The 21,825-nt window shown below is 37.0% G+C and overlaps 1 protein-coding gene across 1 annotated transcript in view; it reads left to right on the top strand.

The window, feature by feature from the left end:
* The window catches only part of LOC138691404 (opioid-binding protein/cell adhesion molecule homolog), a 1,391,213-nt gene that overhangs the window by 801,227 nt on the left and 568,161 nt on the right, over window positions 1–21,825 (top strand). Inside the window, exon 4 of the mRNA XM_069813317.1 lies at window positions 16,236–16,397. Coding sequence (XP_069669418.1) covers window positions 16,236–16,397 — 162 coding nt within the window. The remainder of the gene's footprint in view (window positions 1–16,235; window positions 16,398–21,825) is intronic.

Consider the following 21,825-nt stretch of genomic DNA (forward strand, 5'->3'; position numbering starts at 1 on the left):
ATATGAATAGGTAAAGAAATAAAGAGGTACACAAATAAGCAGATAAGCATAGAAATAAATAAATGGATGGATGGATGGATGAATGAATGAATGAATGAATGAATGAATGAATGAATGAATGAATAAAGAAATTAATTAATAAAGAAATAAATGATAAATAAATAAATAAATAAATAAAGAAGTAAGTAAGTAAATAAGTAAATAAGCGAATAAGTAAATAAATATATAAATATATAAATAAATAAATACCATTCTGCGTCATTCATACAATTACTGTAGAAAGTAAGGACTAGTTTCGTAATGGCCGTCGTCGTAGCTCAAGCGGTAGGCGCGTTTTGTCTCCTGATCCGAAGGGAGACGAGGGCGCGGGTTCTATCCCAAGCTTGAGCTGAATATTTAGTTGGAATTTTTCCGAAATTTTCCCCAAATGTGAAGGGTAAGTCACATAATCCTCGTTGAATCCTCTGTCCCATCTTGCCAAAATGTCATCTCGCTATCAGCAATTTCATCGAGACTGAATATCGTAATAATTGACACAGCATCGTCAAACAACCAACAAACATTTTGTATAATTCTGCATATAATACCAACTTTATGTTTATAAATTCCAATTTATATTCAATTTGATATGTAATGTGATATCCAGAATTCTTTTTTAATTCCATAGAGAGTAGCACAGTGGGAGTAACGTTTCTTTCACACGACGTGTAAAGAGGGAACAAGTTAGGCCTACATGAAGAATCATGAAGTAGGCATAAAATGTAATTCCTTGTTGTAGCCTATAGCTATTACAGTTGCATAAATAATTACCACGGCTCAGATGATGTATTCATAACATATATCGCATGACGCAGAGTGATACTATGAACACTCACGTACAAAAACTGTAATAAAAACGTACAAAAGTGGCCAGCGAACTAATTAACACATAGCAGTGTTGTGGAGCTGTAAGCAGGTCACAGAACAGTAGTTAAAACATTTCGAGTTTTGCTTCGCGTACCAAGCAATTCCCTTGATAAAACCTTGCAGAGGGTTTTTGGGGTAATGCGTCGATCACGCAACGTTCACAATACACACACACACACACACACACACACACACACACACACACACACACACACACACACACACACACACATATCCAACTTTGCCTTCCTCGACACATATGACCAAGCTTGAATAATTAAGCTACTCGGGAAATGCATGGTAATTGGAAGTACATGTCTTGATATCAGCCTTAAAACTTGGCCACTCACTATCTATATCCTATAAAATATGTACCCAGTACGTAATGTATGCATGTATGTATGTATGTATGTATGTATGTATGTATGTATGTATGTATGTATGTATGTATGTATGTACGTATGTACGTACGTATGTATGTACGTATGTATGTATGTATGTATGTATGTATGTATGTATGTATGTTTTAATTAGTTATTTAGAGACACCGTAACAACTACGATTTTATTTAATGGCGATGTAATTGGCAGTAGCATGATGATAATTGTGAAGATAAGGCCGAAAATTCGTCATGGTTCACTTGACATTCGCCTTTCACTTGGGAAAACCCCGGAAATAACCAAAACAGATAATGATCGCAAGCGGGAATCGAACTCTCTCCTCAGCGCATGTCCGGATGAGCAGTCAAATACATTACCGCCAGATCTACTTAGGTGGTTATATATATATATATATATATATATATATATATATATATATATATATATACTAGCTAAAATTGGCATTGCCCGGGTTAGACTTTTCAGAAATCTCGGAAACTCAACTATAGACAACCTCGTTCATAAAGATGATTCTTTACATAGCGTCACTTAAATGAATTAATTAATGCCTACCAGACGATGAAAGAGTAATGGAACGGAGAAAAATTCTCTCCGGCGCCGGGATTTGAACCCGGGTTTTCAGCTCTACGTGCTGATGCTTTATCCACTAAGCCACACCGGATACAACCCCTACGTCGGACAGAATTGTCTCTGATTGAGTTCCAACTCTTGGGTTCACTCTAGTGGCCGCCCTGTGCACTACGTCTTAGATGTCTATGAACATAGGACCGAAGTCCACACATGTGCTGAGGTGCACTCGTTATGAGTGACTAGTTGGCCGGGATCCGACGGAATAAGCGCCGTCTTAAATCACTTCGTGATTTACGCATATCATATATTATTTCAATGTACCGAAGTACATATGATATTTCCATGCAGATATTCTGCTTCATCATACGATGAAAGAGTAATGGAACGGAGAAAAATTCTCTCCGGCGCCGGGGTTGTATCCGGTGTGGCTTAGTGGATAAAGCATCAGCACGTAGAGCTGAAAACCCGGGTTCAAATCCCGGCGCCGGAGAGAATTTTTCTCCGTTCCATTACTCTTTCATCGTATGATGAAGCAGAATATCTGCATGGAAATATCATATGTACTTCGGTACAATGAAATAATATAATGCCTACCAGGGTTAACTCACTTTAAAACAGCTCTAGATCAGGCACCGACAGGCACCGAAAATTGCATAATGAGCCTTGCGTTTAACTGTTTTTTTTTAATTTAATTATCTAGGCTATATTTTTTTATTTTTATTTATTTAATCTGGTGTAGTTAAGGCCTCTAGACCATCTCTTCTACACCACCAGAAATAAAATAAAATAATAAAAAAAATCGAACTATAAACCAAGTAAAACCAACGAAAATATATATAGTCTACAGTCACACGAACTTTAAATGAGTTACCATTGTCTTGAAGTTCAGCAAAACAAAAACACACCTCTTGGTACTTACAGACCCACTTAGGGTTGACCCAATGTTCTACAGATCTTACATTTCATCTCTGGTGGTCAATGACTGTTAAATTTCAAGTGGCTTATCTTATTCGTGGGCGTTAAAGTATTAAAAAGCATTACAACTTTTCTGACATCTTTTTCCTCCCCACACAGAGGCAGAGATAAAATGATATAAGATCTGTACGTTGACGTGAATCTGTCCTTACACACATTTCACGTAATTTCATGACCATGCGTGCTTTCATTTGAACTTCAGAGAGAGAAGACGATAAATAGAGAATTCCCTTGTTAACAGTCTTAAGCAGTTGGGGTGTCATCGTCAGCAAAAATTTATCTCTCTATCGGTCATACCAAAGAATCAATATATATGTCATGTAATTGAATTTATATTTTTTACCCCTTGAGCCCTGTACACCAGTTTATGTCATACCCAGTTTTTTTTAATATGACTTGAGAAATTATATCTCAGAAATTAAGGACATATTAATTATATTATATATTATTTTTTATACAAAATAAAGATACAATATATAAATTCGCAATGTCATTGTTTAATATAAATAATATTTTGGGATACGTATATTCTAGAAATTAAGACATTGTTCTTCCCACAATGCTTAACTGTTTGGCAACGTGATTATACAGATAGAATCTCGCATTAACACATTTTCGGACATGAACAACAATATTTTGTGAGACGTATAATTTAGAATTAATACAGTGTTATTTTCAATGGGCTTACGTACATTCACATACTAACATTAGCAACATAACAAAAATATCATTGTATTGCTTTTTCGTATGTGTAAAATGCTTTATTTCCTCCTCCTTTGCATAAATAAATATTTGTATATAAAATTACATATTTAATTATGTAGGTTCAAAGACTTCAGGAATTCAGTTGGATACAATACAGCCTGCTCACTATCTAAACTGTATCGAGAAACTCATAGTACGGTTCTGGACCGCGGAAAGATACTTATTTGCATGAATTGTTTAAATTTTGGCCTTCATGATGTATCAACAATGCTTTCGTGCTTCATTGCTGAGTTATGGCCTTCACAACATTGAAATTCACCGGAACGTTTTTCTTTCCGCTGGTCGTTGTCATTACAGAAGATGTTCCAAATGTCCACCTCCTGCTTGAATACAGACCTCACATCGATGTCTCATTGACCTGCGAACACGATCCCAAACTCCAGGAGTATTGCGTATGTCCTCAGAACATGCCACAATTCGATTCCGAAGGGATTCCAAATCAGGCACCGGAGACGAATAAACCAATGATTTTAAATGGCCCCACAAGTAGAAATCGAGAGCGTTCAGATCAGGTGAGCGTGGAGGCCAAGCAATTGGGCCACCTCTACCTATCCATCGATCAGGAAACCTTCGATCCAAGTACCGGCGAGCCGTACGACTGAAGTGTGCAGTAGCGCCATCATGCAAGAAGTGAATGTGTTGACGATTGATCAGTGGAGTGTCTTCTAAAACATGAGGAATGTTGTTTTCCAGGAAGTTTGTCTACGCCTGCCCCGTAAGTCTGTTTACAAGTACATGGGGTCCAACTAATCGATCACCAATGATACCGGCCCACATGTTGAGGGAGAACCGCACTTGGTGATGAGATGGAACAGTTGCACGTGGGTTTTCATACGCCCATACATGCTCATTGTGGAAATTTGTTATGCCATCTCGTGTGAACTGTGCTTCATCTGTAAATAATAATAAGACAGGAAAGTTCGGATTTACACAACACTGCTGCAAGAACCACTGACAGAATCTAACTCGTGCAGGGTAATCTGCTGGTGACAGGGCTGTACACGTTGCAAATGATAAGGATACAATTGATACTCTTTCAGCAGTCTCCAGACAGGCGTATGAGGAACATTGACTTGCAACGCTACCATTCGTGTGCAGATAGAAGAAGTCATGTTCACAGCCTCCCCTCCAGAATCTCCTCCTGTACTTCTGGAGTTGTAGATCTTGGTTGTCCCCTTCCCAAACCAGGAGAGTTAAATTTTCCATACTCGCACACACGGTAATGGAGACGTACAAATGTCTTCCGATCTGGACATTGTCGCTGTGGGTACCTCTCCTGGTACAAACGACGAGCCAGCGCAGCATTGCCGTCCGCCTTACCGCACATGAAGTGTATCTCTGCCAGCTCTTGATTTGAATACATGTCGCACAGTCTAACGCCTACACAACACTGAATGTAACCTTCGCCTCGGAATGAACTGTCAGAGTGACCTCTTAATGTCTCCTTTGACGGCAACGACCTGCTGAAAGAAAAACGTTCCGGTGAATTTCAATGTTCTGAATGCCATAACTCGGAAATAAAGCATTTCCGGACACATGTTGTAATGAATTATTTTGATTGTCTACATGTGGGAAATACATACGTGAAATTATGGCCCGTACTTTTGAAACACCCTGTATATATATATATATATATATATATATAATGCAAACTTGAATTTATCGGTACCTATGTAATTAGTTATGGCAGAACAAATATGTAAGTAATACTACTTAGGAAGCTCGAAAAAGGTAGAGGTGCCTGTGGTTATTCCACACTGCATTTGGCCACTACAAGGTTGGAAGGGATCAATATGGCCATAGACAGCTGTTGGATCCTGTGGAGTAAATCTCGCCTCCTCTCCTACAATTCAACGTTAGGATAGGCCCTTGGGGATGTGGACTGAGGCACGTCTCTAGATTAAATTACATATTTCCCGTCTGTCCCCCCGGTGCTGTCCGCTCCGAATCTCGTGTAATAATTCCCAGTTGGATCGGCAGCGTCTCAGGTTCTGTGTCTCTCCGTGTTCCTAGTTTACATCGTTAAAATCAGTTTACATCCTCTGAAATCGCAGACGCATTTAATAGCGAGAGAAAATTTTCGCGGGTAGGAACATGAAACGTTTGATGATTTTATGTTTGTGTGCGTCAATGGACAGCTTTACGCCTATAAGGTAAAAGTAATGTAATCGCGGAAATTGTGTGTGTGTTTTGTGTGTGTTGTGTGTGTGTTTTTTTTTTCTCCAACGTTCTATACTTCTCTGTATTATGTTTTCGTGTTATATGTAGGAGGTGCCCACTGCGTCGAGCTGATTCCTCACCAGGCAAGTCCCTCCATTGTCCATGTCTGAGTGGGATAGAAAGAATTGTCCCTCTCATACGGGATGTGTATATTATTTTAAGGTATAAGAAGGAACTTGAGAGAAAATGAATTAACAAACTGAAAGTTTGTGATATCTTGATTCGTTGTCATTTTTCCCCTTAAAAATCTGTTCTCTGCTATATAAAAATAATAATAATAATAATAATAATAATAATAATATTATTATTATTATTATTATTATTATTATTATTATTACCCTATTATTAAATCATTGTGCAATTTAAATAAATTATGCGGTGATTGTCCAAGTCCGACGGGTGAACTGAATGGCATTCGTGAATCCGATGCTGACAGGTGAACCATTATATATCAACCCTGACACAGCCAGGTCCCTCCTCACACCAGCACCTACCTGGTAAGTCTCAGAGCCCGGAACTCCAAAACTGTCTTATACCAGCATCGGAAACTGCAGTACTTCCAGCACTTTTTCCCAGCCTATTTATAACTATGTCTGATGATTTGTAAGTGAGAGGAAGGTGAAGAATGTTGGTTAAATGAAAGACGGAATCGAGAGTATCCCGAGAAGAGCCCTTTGCAACTTCCGCTTTCTCCATGACAAATTCCATAACGACTTGGCTGGAAATCAAACCTGAGCCGTCTGGATAGAAGACCAGTGTGCTGGCACTTGAGCCACAGACACGGCTAAGAGTCACTTATATTCTTTGGGCCCTTTCGCTTAGCAATTCCAAAGAACAGGTTAATGGTCGCCTTTTGCGACAAATATACAGAGTGCACCCCTCGAATGCACCTAATTTCAATTGTATGTGACTGGTAAACGGTTGAGGATAGAAACCTAGAGTACCGTTTATATGAAAGGAAAACTCAAAAAGTTTCGATATGCACATCGCCATATCTCTACGTGAGCTCCAGCTGTCACTGTGACGATATCGAGGCAATGAACGATTTCTTGCCAAGCACGTTGGAGCTTATCTTCTGGAATGCTCTCAATAGCCTCTATGATGCGCTCCCGAGATCACGAAGGTCTCTGACTGGGTTGGCGTACACTTTATCTTTGACGTAGCCTCAGAGAAAGAAATCGAGTGGTGTTTAATCAAGATCAGCGCCGAGACGGTCTAGCATCGTATTGGCGAATCCCACTCGTTCGGGTTTGTCATCCGGCTCCAGACGTTGGATTAACTGCACTTTATATGCGTACAGTTTGAGACGTTTGTGGACAATTCGTTGCAATGTTGATTTTGGTACTTGAAGTTCCCGCGAAGTTCTTATTAATGACTTCCGCGGGCTTCGCTCATACGCGGCTTGAACATTTGCAACCATTTCGTCGGATGTTCTACGACCACCACCATGCGTCTTCAACACAGATCCTGTAGCTAAAAATGTTTCGTGCCACTTCTTAATGCTTTTAGCAGTTGGAGCATCATGGTTAAACACTCGTCGATACTCCCTTTGAACTCTAACAATTGATTTAAACTTCGCATACCACAACTCAATTTGCGCTTTCATCTGCGGTGTCGCCATTTTGACAATCGATGCAATCTGCGAAAACAAACCGCATCTGCGCACCATTTACTGGCAGAATTCGAAACTTGTTAAGTTTTTCTTCCATATAAACGTTACCGTAAGGTTCTATCTTCAACCGTTCACCAGTCACATGCAATTGAAATTAGGTACATTCGAGCGGTCCATCCTCTATTTTTATCCCAGAAGATGTTAGCTCATCCTATGTAGTATAATTGGAAGAGAAAGACCATTGGCCACTTGTTTGGGGTAGCCAAGCATAACGGACCCAACGGTGTAAGTGACCGACTCCTCAGATCGCATACGTAGAAAATGTTAACTTCCAGCACACGGTGTAGTATCCTAAAGCAGCCGTGGCGAAAATGTCATCGTTCGCCGAGCCACTGTGTAACCTGCAACGTGCATAGCACCTATGGAGGGAGGCGGACACCCGAAGGGGAAGTGAAGCAACTTTCTGACTTATTAACGGATTTCATTTTCTTATGTCAAGCACTTAAATATAATTATATACGGTATAAGGTTACAAACTATGTTTAGTACGTGTAACGAAGAAAGAAATGAACAATGAAACATAGGACACATTATCACAACCTATTAATTGTCTTCAGAATGTCTCTGCGACAGAGTTTCAAAATCAGGAATGATTTCACTTACTACCGGTCGTAGTTGATCACGAAGGTATTTGTCTGTCAATCGTGATCTAAATTTGGTTATTACTATTTCCATTGTTGAAAATAATTTTTCACAAATGTAAGTTGTAGCGAACATGGCTTCAACAGAGCAAGCGAAAGAACGAAGCTTTGGAAATTTGTTTTTTGGTAAAGATTTGAAAAGTTCAACATTTGTCAAGTCCTTCCATCTACGTATCTTTCATTTAACATCACATTGTAAATCTGTGAGTTTAAATTGAATATCTAACCGCATTATTCGTACATCTGGTGAAAAAAGGATCGAGGTACAGAGATAATAATAATAATAATAATAATAATAATAATAATAATAATACTTTACCTTTTAATGTTTCATGAGTGATATATAGTGTAATGCTGTTTTATGTTACACAAACGTTTTCCTCGTAATACTTGTGAACAAATCATACATTTAATATTCTCATCATATCGGCAACAAAAAAGGCGTCCTCCCATCCTCCTTGAAACTTTCGTTTTTGTAGAGGTACACGGTTTCGAGAGAGATATTGGAGGATACGCCACTCGCAGGTCAGAGACAAATAAGCAAATGGAACGGAGTTTGAGTCCAGTGAGTGAAAGGGTGGGGGTTGGGGAAGGCAGGAAGTAAGAGAAATGCACAGCTATCATTGTGAGCCACAATGTGCTCGTGAGTTACATTTTCGCCACGGCTGTCCTAAAGTCTGCTTCTAAATCTTGAATACTTGTTTTACAATATCCGGATTCATTTAATTGAGTATACGAGTAAACTTGAAGTGTTTTTTTAATTCTTGTTAAGTGTCCGGTTTCAGTATTACAGTAATCGTTGTTCCTTTATAAAATCGTATCAAATTAATGTTGCCCTTGTATATTTACTGAAGTGACAAAATTCTTGTGACCAGTACAAATATTGTGTGAGCTTTGCGGTCAATTGCTATCAATTCTAACCACATAGGACACGATAATGGTAGAAGTGAACCAGCATGCCGATGTAACGTGTACGTTTGTGAACACAATGCAGTTTCACTCGGGCGACATGTAAGGAAATGGCTTTACGGTTCACCAACCTCATTGTTCTGCACAATAGGAAATGTACACCGCTATTACTATGCATCAACATTGCGGACGATCGTGGAATTCGAGAAAGCACTCGATATACATATTAAATTGACATTTCTGCTGAGCATTACAGACAGCCTAAACACATTAGCGCATCACACATTAAAATAATTAAAATACAAAATAATAATGATATTACTAATAAGGAAAATCTCTTCAAAAACCGTGTGTATTTACATAATGTTCATTATAACATCAAATATAAAAGAGGACGATATTATAAAATGCTTCATCTTTAAAGTACAGAAGCCTAGCAATCAAGAATATTTGGAGATTTAAAGAAATACTAGTAATGACTAATGATTTCTGGAGAATGTGTTATAAAATTTATCTGACAAAACAAACAAAAACATTAATATTTTGAAGTCAATTAGAAATATGTCTAAATAAACAAAGAGCTACACACTACTTAATGATAAATATCTCAATGAAAGAAAACAGAGAGGATTTTATTCTAGATCAGCGGTGACCAAAATTCGAGCTGCAGTGATTACATGCGACAGACAGCCTATGAAGTAAGGAGACTAAGGAAGGATACTTGGCATGAAAACTACAACCAGTGGCGGTTGTTGTACTAACATCTTGATCACTCCCGCGGATAAAAATCTCAAGCTTTGCTGTATCAATAATGTCACTGCTGTCATCTACAGCCAGTGAATAATATACAATTTTTGTTGCTTTTTTTTTTTTTAACCTTCCTCTTGAATATAATCAGGAATTTTCTAAATTCTTCTCTCGATACTTGGTCGAGAAATTCGTAGTTTTTCTAAATTATTTACGTTATTTAAGCTGTTTTAATCATTACTCTTTTGAGAAATTCTGTTCTATTATAAGGCTTTAGAGCACGAGATATTTCAAACCCCATTAGGTAGCTGACTTCCTTACATTTATTTATCTCATTTTTTTCTTCCTGGTTATGATTTAAGACATGCAAATTTCTGGTGTTTAACAGTTCGTTGGCACATAATATTGAATCAGTTTTTCTACAATACTATTATTAAATGAATAACTAATAAATACTTACGCTCATCTAAAGATTAAGAAGATTAAAATTAAGATAAAATCTCGTAATTTTATCCTTCTAGGAAGAAGATCTAAAAATATCAATATTCATGCACGTACAGAAGAATTATAGAAACACTTACTTTGTGGTCAGTAATAATAATAATAATAATAATAATAATAATAATAATTATTATTATTATTATTATTATTATTATTATTATATATTATATTCAGCGTGGCCGTTAATATTTCTATATATTCCTCATTGAACTGTTGAGCAAAGTATACATATTACATTTTGTCCGAAGAACAACAAAAAAGTTCTCCTTCTCATTCTTTACGAAACCACCTCTTACTGCTTGTAGAGACAGAGTTTGTAAAGCGACATGATACCGCCACTGCTTGCCTTCAGTACGTGAATGAAACACGTAGCAATGTACAAGAAACTCCTCGTACCCGTTTGAATGTCTGTGATTACACGATGTAATGACGACAATCGCTTTGGTCACCTCTGTTCTAGATCATAGATGATCAACATATCATGGTTTATGGCAAATGGAGATAAGTCATAGAAATAAGTTTTCAATTAAATGAAAATTAAACATCGAACACTTGTTGCAAATAATTTTGTACACGAATAAAAAGCATCAGTACTAGCATTTTTTGCACACCCATTTGTAGAATTTAAGTTGTGTATTCCCCTGGAGAACAAAGCTCCATTTGCACAAAAAGTGATTTAACCGTCTTTACCCGAACACCACAGTCTAAATTTAAAACTAGTTAATATCTGCTGAGCTAATTAAAATAGACTCATATAACCAACTAACAATTATTATTTCAATATTGTAAATTTAGCTTATATTTGCTGAACTAAATAAAATGGAATGATATAAAAGTAGCTATCCGACAGATATTGTAAATTCAGCTAATATTTGCCTATCTAAATCAGATGGAATAATAGACATCTTGATTACACAACTTTTAACACTACATCACTTAGGAATATGTATTATAATAATATGACTTTCTCGTGTTAAATTCTATCGTACCTGGTTAACATGTTTCGGTCTGTTATTGGCCTTCTTCATAACTCTGAAGGTCAATAACAGGCCGAAACATGTTAACCAGCTACGAGAGAATTTAACACGAGAAAGACGTATGAGACATATTCCGAAGGAATAATATAGTTCACTAGCAAGTAATGTATTGTAAACATTGTACATTTAAAATAATTCTTCTCGTGTTATCTGTCGGGTGAGTTGGATTGTTGATTCAGAAATTGAAGGAGATAGTGTAGCTAGTCATCGAAAGCTTGGAATCAAAAATCCAACTTACCTGGCTGAGAACCCGAGAAGAATTAGTCCATATCCAACGCTGGGGAAGTCTCAAGTCCAACATTGTAAATTTAATTAATATTTTCTGAGCTACATAGAATTGAATAATACATAGTTACCGGTATTATAGATATTGCAAATTCAACTAATAATTTTGGCTATTTTTGAGCCACTAAATGATACAATCTACTCGGCAGCCTGCCACACCTTACCTATTCCATAGTCCCTCAACACTGGTTTTCCTTGCTGTTTATACAGTACGTGTTATAATTCCTTATAAGAAATCTGGTAGTCTGACATTGTCCCGCCGGGACTTTTAGCTCTCTGTTTACAAATATTTTGAATTGCTGTATGTACAGGGACATCACTTTATTTTTACTTCAATTTTTATTGTACCTGAGTTTTTGAATGTACTTCACTCCCACCCCTTCTAATAATGAAGTTCCAACTGTCCTGCACACAGAACCAAGGACGCGTATGGTAAGCAGTACTGAGTTAGTGAGTACAGTACGTTCCAGAAATATGTTCGCGTTTTCCAATGACGAAAGAGCTTTCAATATTAAATCATATTTTGGCACAGGTACTATCGTCCGTTTGCCTACGTCGCATTCCGATTTCCCCCACCCGCTTCTGCTCGCTCCTCTATGAAGGCTAGTGGCTGGGCTCTGTTAGCTCTTTTCTGCTAGCAATAATTTCTGTTAAGATTTGGACGTATACGTAATATTATACAATTGTTTAAAATAACTTAAATAAAAGGGCCTCGTTAAGTAATTAACTGTCATGTGATTTCTCCCCTTTCCACGATCGTGCGACATAACCACTTGGACGGACAGTAGATAGCATGTCTGAGTAATTTTATCTGTGCGGTCGGGCAGAAGTGAAGACTGAATTTACAGTACGTAAGGTCTCTTTTATAGAATAGGTACATAATTATTTCAACATGAGTTACTAGTACGAAGGACGAAACTGGTAATTTGAATTAGATGCAATAATCTATAGTGCGATAATATGCACAAAAGAACTGAAGCCTGTATCGGAATGAACGGCAACCATTTACAAAAAATGTGTTTAAATATCCATATCATGATTATTTTTCAATTTAATTTCATTCTCTATATTGTACGCTAATGTGCTGTAGACAGTATAGTATACACAGCATGATGAATACGTTCGCATGGATAACTCATTTCATGAGTAAAACCGCTTATTGTTAATATTATACTCTGCTTTGATTAAACAAAAACCTAATGACAATTATGAAGCTCAAAATTGCGATATTTCCTAGTTTACTTAAATGGATGAACTACTTTTCGTACCTCATATACCTAGTAAAGTGATGTGTTTGTATTTTACGCCAGTATCATCGAACTCCAGTCTTGGAAGGGGGTAGCAAGCGGTGTTTCCGGTTCTCAAACGTTAATCAAAAGGTATAGCCAGGTTAATATTAAAAATGTTAGTAAAAATAAACTGATGTCCCTGTACTACATTGGATAGGTGCATAAGTTCGTAGCGTTTTTCTGTACTTTCATTCATCTGCTGTCCATGTTTCCATAGCAACCAAGTATTTATTTACGCTACGAACTTATTCACCAATACAATATTTAAATACGTTCTATGGTATTTACTTATAAATATACAGGGTGAATCAAAAGTCTGGAACGATATAAATATCTTCCATATGCCTGATTTTTGATTACTACAGGTGTTATCATTATCATTATCATTATTATTATTATCATTATTATTATTATTACAACCAGGATTCCATTCCAACTTACATCGACCTCCCTTAGGAGCTTATCCGGAGAGTTTATCTTGAAGAAAATTTTCAAAGATTATGGATAGTTAAAAATAGCACAATTCCTTGTAGTTCCCATTATTTTTCCCTGTCCAGGAGATTTTGTGATAAGCTTCGTGGCGAGATCCAATTATAGTTGGACAACCTCTGTCTTCATCCCGACATTCGGCTAACCTCAACTCTAAGGCTCTTATACTTCACCTTATTTACAGCTTTAAGGGGCACAGAGTTCCGATCACATGACATAAAATCTATAAACGGCATTATATTGAATCTAAATTATTAATTATAATTTCTGTTTTAACAATAAACAGAATTTCCTTAACGAATTCATAATTTTTAGCAAATGGAATTAGAATTGATGTAGGCTATAATACTAAAGGGGATAGATAGTAACATTCAAAAATATACTTTTATTAATTTTAAATAATACTGGGCAGTCGCCTTTTTTTTAACATTCAATCATTCATAGTTTTCTGTCCAAGGGCAATGCATTCACTGAAAACCCAGCATTTTCCAACCTTTCCTCTTTTCCTACTTCCTCTCCGCGTAGGTACTGTCCATTCCAAGCTTAAAGTTATCTGTCATCTGACAGCTTCTCTTGCCCCGAACTTTTTCCTCGTTCACCATTCCTTCCAGTGCATCCTTCAGTAGGCAGTTTCTTCTCAACTAGTGACCCAATCAGTTTCTTTTCCTCTTCCTGATCAGCATTATTTTTCTTCATGCACTCTTTCCAGTACAGCTTAATTTCTTATTTTGTCTGTTTTCCATATCCGCATTTCAAATTCTTCCTGTCGTTTCTATCACTCCGTCGCAATGTCCATGTTTCTGGCCCATACAATGGCATACTCCACACAAAACACATCATTATACACATACAGAGACATCAACACAGACATGGAAATTCTACACATCCAAGCAAAAAGCCAGAAACTAAACACACTAGAACAATATGAAATATACAAACACACAAAAATACATCCAAATGAAATTCTCAACACACAACTCAATTTCAGAACACACACACTCTTTGACTCCACATTACACTACACAAACACACCCCCACAAGAAATAAAACAAAAGGCGCCAAGACCAGCAACAACCAGTTCTAATGATGGCTAATAGCAGGCCGAAAGATGTTAACAAGGTAACATAAAATTTAACACGCGAAGGACATAATACGTTTTCCAAATCACTTTGTTAGAGTCTTTCTTAGTTCTTTCTCCACAGGTCCGCAGTCGATGCTCCTTATATTTAAAGCTATCTTTGCCATTGCTATCCTCCTTTTGATTTCCTGGCAGCAGCTCATGTTACTACTTACAGTACACCCTAAGTGTTTGAACTTAGAATAAGTAAGGCCTGTAACACACTTGAAGAGTTTTCGCTAGCGAGAGATGTGTTGCGAGAAAGAGGCGAAGAGCACTCCTCCACACACTTGGCGAGTTCTCGTTATCACAGATCACACCTCGCTATGATCATCTATGTACTGCCTTCATGCAGAAAGCATTTTTCTGATTATAGTGATCACTCGTTGGGGGAAATATTATAGGTTATGTATTTACGTATATTGTTGTACTTAAATATATAACCTGCAAGTATATTGTCGTACTTGACAAATTACGTACGAACGCTATGTTGAATCTGAGTATTCAGATGATGAGGAAATGGAGTTACATGAACATATTTTGTTAATGAAAAAAAAAAGTAGGCCTAAAATTAAAGCCAGAAATATCTGAAAATCACATTGTATCTTACGAAAATAAGGGCGAGTTTTGGACACTGGTTTCGATTTGAATGATGATACGTTTAGGCGTTATTTCAGATTGAATGGACCTCAGTTTTTTGCTATTCATGATATGATAGAGGATTCTTTGCTATGTTCTGATTAAAATAATGTAAACTGTTAAGACATAGAGATACATTATTTCAAATGTGTAATTAATAGGCCTACTATTACATCTCATCAAAATAAAATATAGCCCTATTTATTTTCAGATAATCTGATATTTATCTCCAGATTTCTTCTTTAAGTTTCGTGTTTTTATAGTTTTCATCCCGTGTATCATATAAATAGTCCTACGGGTGACATCGTACAAGTTCGATAAGTTTCTGACTGCAATTATCAGCCATCTTCCTCATTTTCAAATAAAAGCAATACAATTCATCGCCACCTGTGATATCTTTTTCTACATTCAATCGTCATAAAGAGTATAAATGTCAAACATCTTTGATACATGTGTCAAGAAAATTCGCTGAGCTACCGATTCCAGCGAAAAACTCAATGTTATCAATTTTTTAATTTTCTCGCAACACATTTCTCGCTGGCGAAAACTCTGCAAGTGTGTTACTGGCCTGAGGTCTTTATTGATCTTTAAAAAAGGTATAAAAATCACACTATCTTGCATTACTCTGTGTCCTAATTCGTAATCCCTTCAACGTTCTTAAACAATTACAAAAAATGCAATATCTTGCACTACACTATGCATGAATGAGTAATTAATTCCTTTAGTGTTCTCAAATAATTAGGAAAACAGTATTTTGCACTACACCACGAACGAATTGGTAACCCCTTCTGTATTCCACAACAAACTGAAGTGAGTTGCGCGCATGCAACGGCCGACAAGCTTCCTTGAACTTAGGCGCTTATGACAGGGCAGTGTGCGAGGAAATGTGTTGCGTATTGTCTTATATGGAGTTCTCTGTACAAGCCTACTTAAAAAATGATGGAAATATTATGAAATTAAATGAGCACATTTAGAGGCAATCAATATTTCTTTTTCTTTACTTATATTTTAAGAGAGAGAAAATAAGAAAATATTACCAGAATACATATAATGGTAATATAATTTGTTCCAGGTGTCCTGGATTAGACGTCGGGATTGGCACATTCTTACATCGGGCCTTTTCACGTACACTAACGACGAGAGATTTCAAGTAGTGCACACAGAGGGCGGTGACGACTGGAACTTACAGATCAAGTATGTGCAGAAACGTGACAACGGTACCTACGAGTGCCAGGTGAGACATGTCTAGTCACAATTATTGTCACATCATAATAGAATACTATGAATTTATATTTTCTGCCCTTACAGAAAATTAATTTTCCAGCCAAGAAATAGATACAATTTATCTAAGCGATATTACCAGGTTCCCTTTGAACGTTCCCACATTGTACAATTACTGAACTTAAAAACTAGCCCGGCTCTTGATAGTGAGAGTCCGATGATAATGAATTATCTGTACTAAAAATATGAGTCAATATCTTATCCTACCAAGCTAATAAGATATTTCCGCACAAGTGTGGTAGATAATATATTGGAATGGAATGGAATATTATGTGAGGGGGCACGGATGGCCCAGCACTGCGACTTGTTGAGATCTATTGCGCTAACCCTCGATATGGAATGAGTCGCGTTCTTCCTCCGAGTAGCTTCTGCTCGTTGTACAGGGACATCATTTTATTTTTACTTCAATTTTTATTGTACCTGAGTTTTTTAATGTACTTCACTCCCACCCCTTCTACTAAGGAAGTTCCAACTCCACACAGAACCAAGACCGCAGATAGTAAGCAGTACTGAGTTACTGAGTATAGTACGTTCCAGAAATATGTTCGCGTTTTCCAGTGACGAAAGAGCTTTCAATATTGAATCATATTTTCGCACAGGTACTATCGTCCGTTTGTCTACGTCACATCCCGATTTCCTCCACCTGCTTCTGCTCGCCCCTCTGTAATAGCTGGGCTGTCTTAGCTCTTTTCTGAAAACATTAATTTCTCTTAGGAATTGGAAGTTTACGTAATATTATACAGCTGTTTAATTTAACTTAAATAAAAGGGACTCGTTAAGTAATTAACTGTCACGTGATTTCCTCCCTTTCTACAATCCTGCGGCATAACCACTTGGACGGACAGTAGATAGCATGTCTGAGTAATTTTATATTTTCGGGTCGGGCAGAAGTGAAGATTGAATTCACAGTACGTAGAGTAGGTACAGAATTATTTCAACATGAGTTACTAGTACGAAGGACGAAACTGGCAATTGGAATTAGATGCAATAGTCTATAGTGCGATAATATGCACAAAAGAACTGAAGCCTGTATCGAAATGAACGGCCACCTTTTTCAAAATTGTGTTTAAATATTCATATTATGATTATTTTTCATTTTAACTTCTTTCTCTATATTGTACGCTAATGTGCTGTAGACAGTATAATATACACTGCATAATGAATACGTTCGCATGTATAACTCACTTCGTGAGTAAAAACACTTATTCTTAATACAGTACTGTACTTTGATTAAAGAAAAACCTAATGAAAATTATCAAACTCAAAATCGCGATATTTCCTAGTTTACGTAAATGGATGAACTACTTTTCTTCCTTCCTATACCTAGTAGAGTGATTTGTGTTTTACGCCAGTATCATCGAACTCCAGTCTTGGAGGGGCGAGCAAGCGGTGTTTCCGGTTCTCTAAAGGTATAGACAGTTTAATACTAAAATGTTAGTAAAAATAAAATGATGTCCCTGTAGTAGCCATCCAACGTCGTTTTGCTACATTCCACGGAGGCCGGTCGAGAGAGCCAGTAGTTCCGGGAGGCCTGTAGAGTGATTTGATATTCATTCATAGTAGAAGTGAGGGGAAAACCGCGAAGAAACCTCACCCAGGCAACTCGTCCTGACCGGAAATCCAACCCGGGACCACTGGGTTCGGAGTTAGATTCACTAACCCCTCAGCCACAACGGTGGACAGATAATATATTACTTGGGAAAAAGTTACTTGTAATTTTCCTGTTTGTCGCAAATTTTTATCTCACGATGTTAATTTGGAAGATGCAATTGAGTCATCTTCCAGAAATCTATCTTGCAAAATTAAAATGTTTCAGACAAGTCACTTATCTTGTTGTGTTTGCAAGGGAACATCATTTCAGTTTAATCTTTCTTTAATTTTATTTGAATTATCTGGTTTTAATTCATTACAATAAATTCAAAACAACAATACTATCTTAATTTTTTTTTCTTTTAAACGGGAACCGTCCAGTTGAAATCTTGACGAAAAGTTGACCAGACAAACATTTCCAAGGGTGACTAGCGGTATTTTATTACATTGGGCATGTGCGGCTAGACCTAGATCTTTAGCAGTCAAGTTCTTCTTGAAAAATAATATAAATCCAATACCTCTGAAATAGTACAGTTCTTAAAGTTGTTCTATGGCATGCCATTTTGAAATCCGGCAGAAGTGGACATGTTTACACATGAAATCATGGCATTGCAATCTCAAGACGATAGTCCTTGAGTTTACTGATTACCAAAGCCCGGGACTTCAGCAGGTAAACAATACGTACAGGTTAAGTATGAAAGGAGGTTTACTGAACCCTGACACTCTTTACACACAGTGAGCATACGATACGTACACGGATGTTCCAGTACAGACTACGACAAAAATAACTTCTCGCCCAAACTTTAGCGTAATAATAAAAGGGTTACGGTACGTTCGACAAAGTGAACTACAAAATAGTACAGAAATATAATATTAATTGCAAAAACAAATCTTACACATTCATATTTTAGGAATTAGTTATTCCTCATACTATTTTGTTTACAAACACGAATTATATTTGTTGCAATGAACCACAACATAGATTCTTAAATTATCAAATGAAAAGCTTCTTCTATTTTCTGACAAACAATTTTTTTAACTGAGACAAGGTTCTTTTAACATCACATGATGTAGTGGTGGCAAACTTAAACCATGTAACACTATCACAATCACTGTCAATACTGTTCAAAGCTTTGTGTATTCGATTTGTTGTTTTATTTCGAATTTCATAAAGTTTGGAAAATCCAACGTTTTTCTTGAGAATGTTTCTAAACTTTTGTTGCACCGACACACTTTTTTCATCTTCACTTTGATTGTTTGTAGTAGATAATGCCTCAACGAGTCTGATGGCCTCAATCATTTCCATATTTCTTCACTGTAGCAGAATAATGGTTTTGGAAAGGTCTTGAAACTTATTTGCAATTAACTTCTAATAGCTCGTTCGAGACGAGGCATTTGGCTTCTTTGATTGCTGCGCTGTCTTCGTCATCGAATACATTTAATATTTCAACTATGCGATTGTAGTATTTCCCATAGTAAATGGCAGCGTCCAACCAAGTTCCCCATCAAGTCACAGTAGGCTTAGGCGGTCAAGGATTTTTTTGGCGCAATTTCTTTAAAGATTCTTGTTCCAGAGGGTAATTTCAAAAATATTTTCTTCATATGAGAAATAAAACGATACACATGACTAAAACAGGATAAAATCTTTTCTTCAACTCTATGCAAGCAATGAGCCACAACAAGTCACATGGGTCAGTTTAGGATACAGCTGTTGAATTTCCTTAGCTGCTTTTATCATATAAGGCGCGCCATCGGTAACGAGGAGGAGAACATTTCCACGTTTGATGCCGCCGGGCCATAAAAGAGACATTGATTAAAAAAAAAACTTGACATGGTTTTGTGGTTCACTCTTTCGAGTAACTCTGAAGTTAATAAAAAAACCTTTTCACCGGACTTTCTGGATTGAGTATTCCAGTAACATCATTTGCTACACTCCTATGCATGCTGTCATTGGTTTCATCTACAGAAATCCAAATGTTATCAGATATTTCTTCTCGAATGCTATGCAGAACATTTTCGTAATATGACATTAAATATTCTTTACGTAGAGTTGTTTCAGACGGGGCAATTCTGCCCTTATACTTCTCTATAAAATTCTTGAAGTGAGGGTTTTCCAACTTATTAAAAGGAATGTTGGAGCTCACCATAATTTCACACAAATCCCGGAAAAAAACCATTGTGTCTATCAGAATTTGAAACAGAAGGCGCGCTTCCTTCCTTCTCGTTACGTATGAATAATTGTAAATGAGCTTCATGTCTCTGAGTTTTGATGTGCTGTTCTATGTATTTGAGACTCTCGCCCTTTATTACAATGTGGCACACGTTACATGTGATATTAATTCTATCTGTACAAAAGTACTTACTTTCGTATACTTCCACAAGTTTCTTTAATTTATCCTCTTTTTTTCAGTGTAACTTTCGGCATAGTAATTGTGCACAGTAGACTTGTACTCGCCTGTACTCTTGGAATGCTAGCTATCAACTATCAGACAACCGATCACTAGTATGAAGTCGAATGGGCAGTCTTTCGGGACTAGGCGAAGGAAGTTTCTTTACAAACAACACTTTGTGTACCATTAACCTGTTTTTAAACTGCTAAACTCCCTAAGCTTGCTGATTACATATTGGAAAATTATATCGCGAGTAACATCTGGGCAGAGTTCAATGCGTCTACATACCGAACAAGTGCCTGCGAATCATGTGATTGACGTTTAAATGGGCTATTTTATGAGTAATCCCAATATTTTTATAGATGTTCCATAGAATATCCAAACCGAAACATATGTAAAGCTCAGAAACCAACAAGGGAGTAAAAAGAAGATAACCAAAGAAAAAGAAGAGTTCTTAAGAATTCAAATGATGGTATTGCAGCAGAACTCCATCACTAGGCTACAGTTGGTAAACACAGTTTCATCTAAGTTTTTACCAGAGTAATGGTCAAGGATATGTCTTTCACTACGTCAAATGAAAGGCTGAACGTTAAAAGACGAAGGCTATAACTTTACAAACTATTTTAACCGTAACTGTAACAAATTCTACACAGTCAATATTACAGTAGAACACTGTAGTATCATCCTCTGACTGAGGTTCTGGCTGATATATACATCTATTATCAGGCAGTACATCTCACATGACGGTATGTGTCAGAGGAAGAATAGTTGTTTGTATACATCTGAAGTCTGACTAATGTATTATGTAGCTAGTCGGCGATGTATGTAATGGAGGGGGAAAGGAACTGGCCACCCTATCCCATTATCTCCTGGCCTAGTTGCCTCATAAGTGGTGCCTCCTTGGTGTTGCTTGTGTGGTTCAGACCTGTCTTCGGACAGTTTATTAAACAATAACAAGTATAGTATCGACAGCTATACTGTTATTTAGTAATGTATTGTTACACGTTGTTACAGGCAGTCTTAAGTCTGCAAAATAAAGTGAAGAGAATATTGTTTGTATTCATACTAGAACTCGTGTATTCTCGGGCCGCATCTGGACGATAACCTAAAGCTTCCAGGGTCACACATGGACGATCGCCTAAAACATACATGGGAACAATTTTCGGTTACGTGAGGCACTCGATTTGAAATAGTTTGTTTACTAGGAGAGGAGACTGCAGAGTAGGATGGGAAATATAAACTGCTGTGATCTGCGTCACCTTATCGTAATCGCTAAGGCGGTCAATGGCGAATTATTAGGAAAGCGCTTGGTGAGAGACTCGAAAACTTTTATTCAATTTCGAAAATTAATTCGGCAGCTTTAATCATAAACCTCTTTACTGTTTCTCCATAGCTGAATTG

This window comes from Periplaneta americana, chromosome 16 (genome assembly GCF_040183065.1).
Source record: "Periplaneta americana isolate PAMFEO1 chromosome 16, P.americana_PAMFEO1_priV1, whole genome shotgun sequence".
Lineage (NCBI taxonomy): Eukaryota > Metazoa > Arthropoda > Insecta > Blattodea > Blattidae > Periplaneta > Periplaneta americana.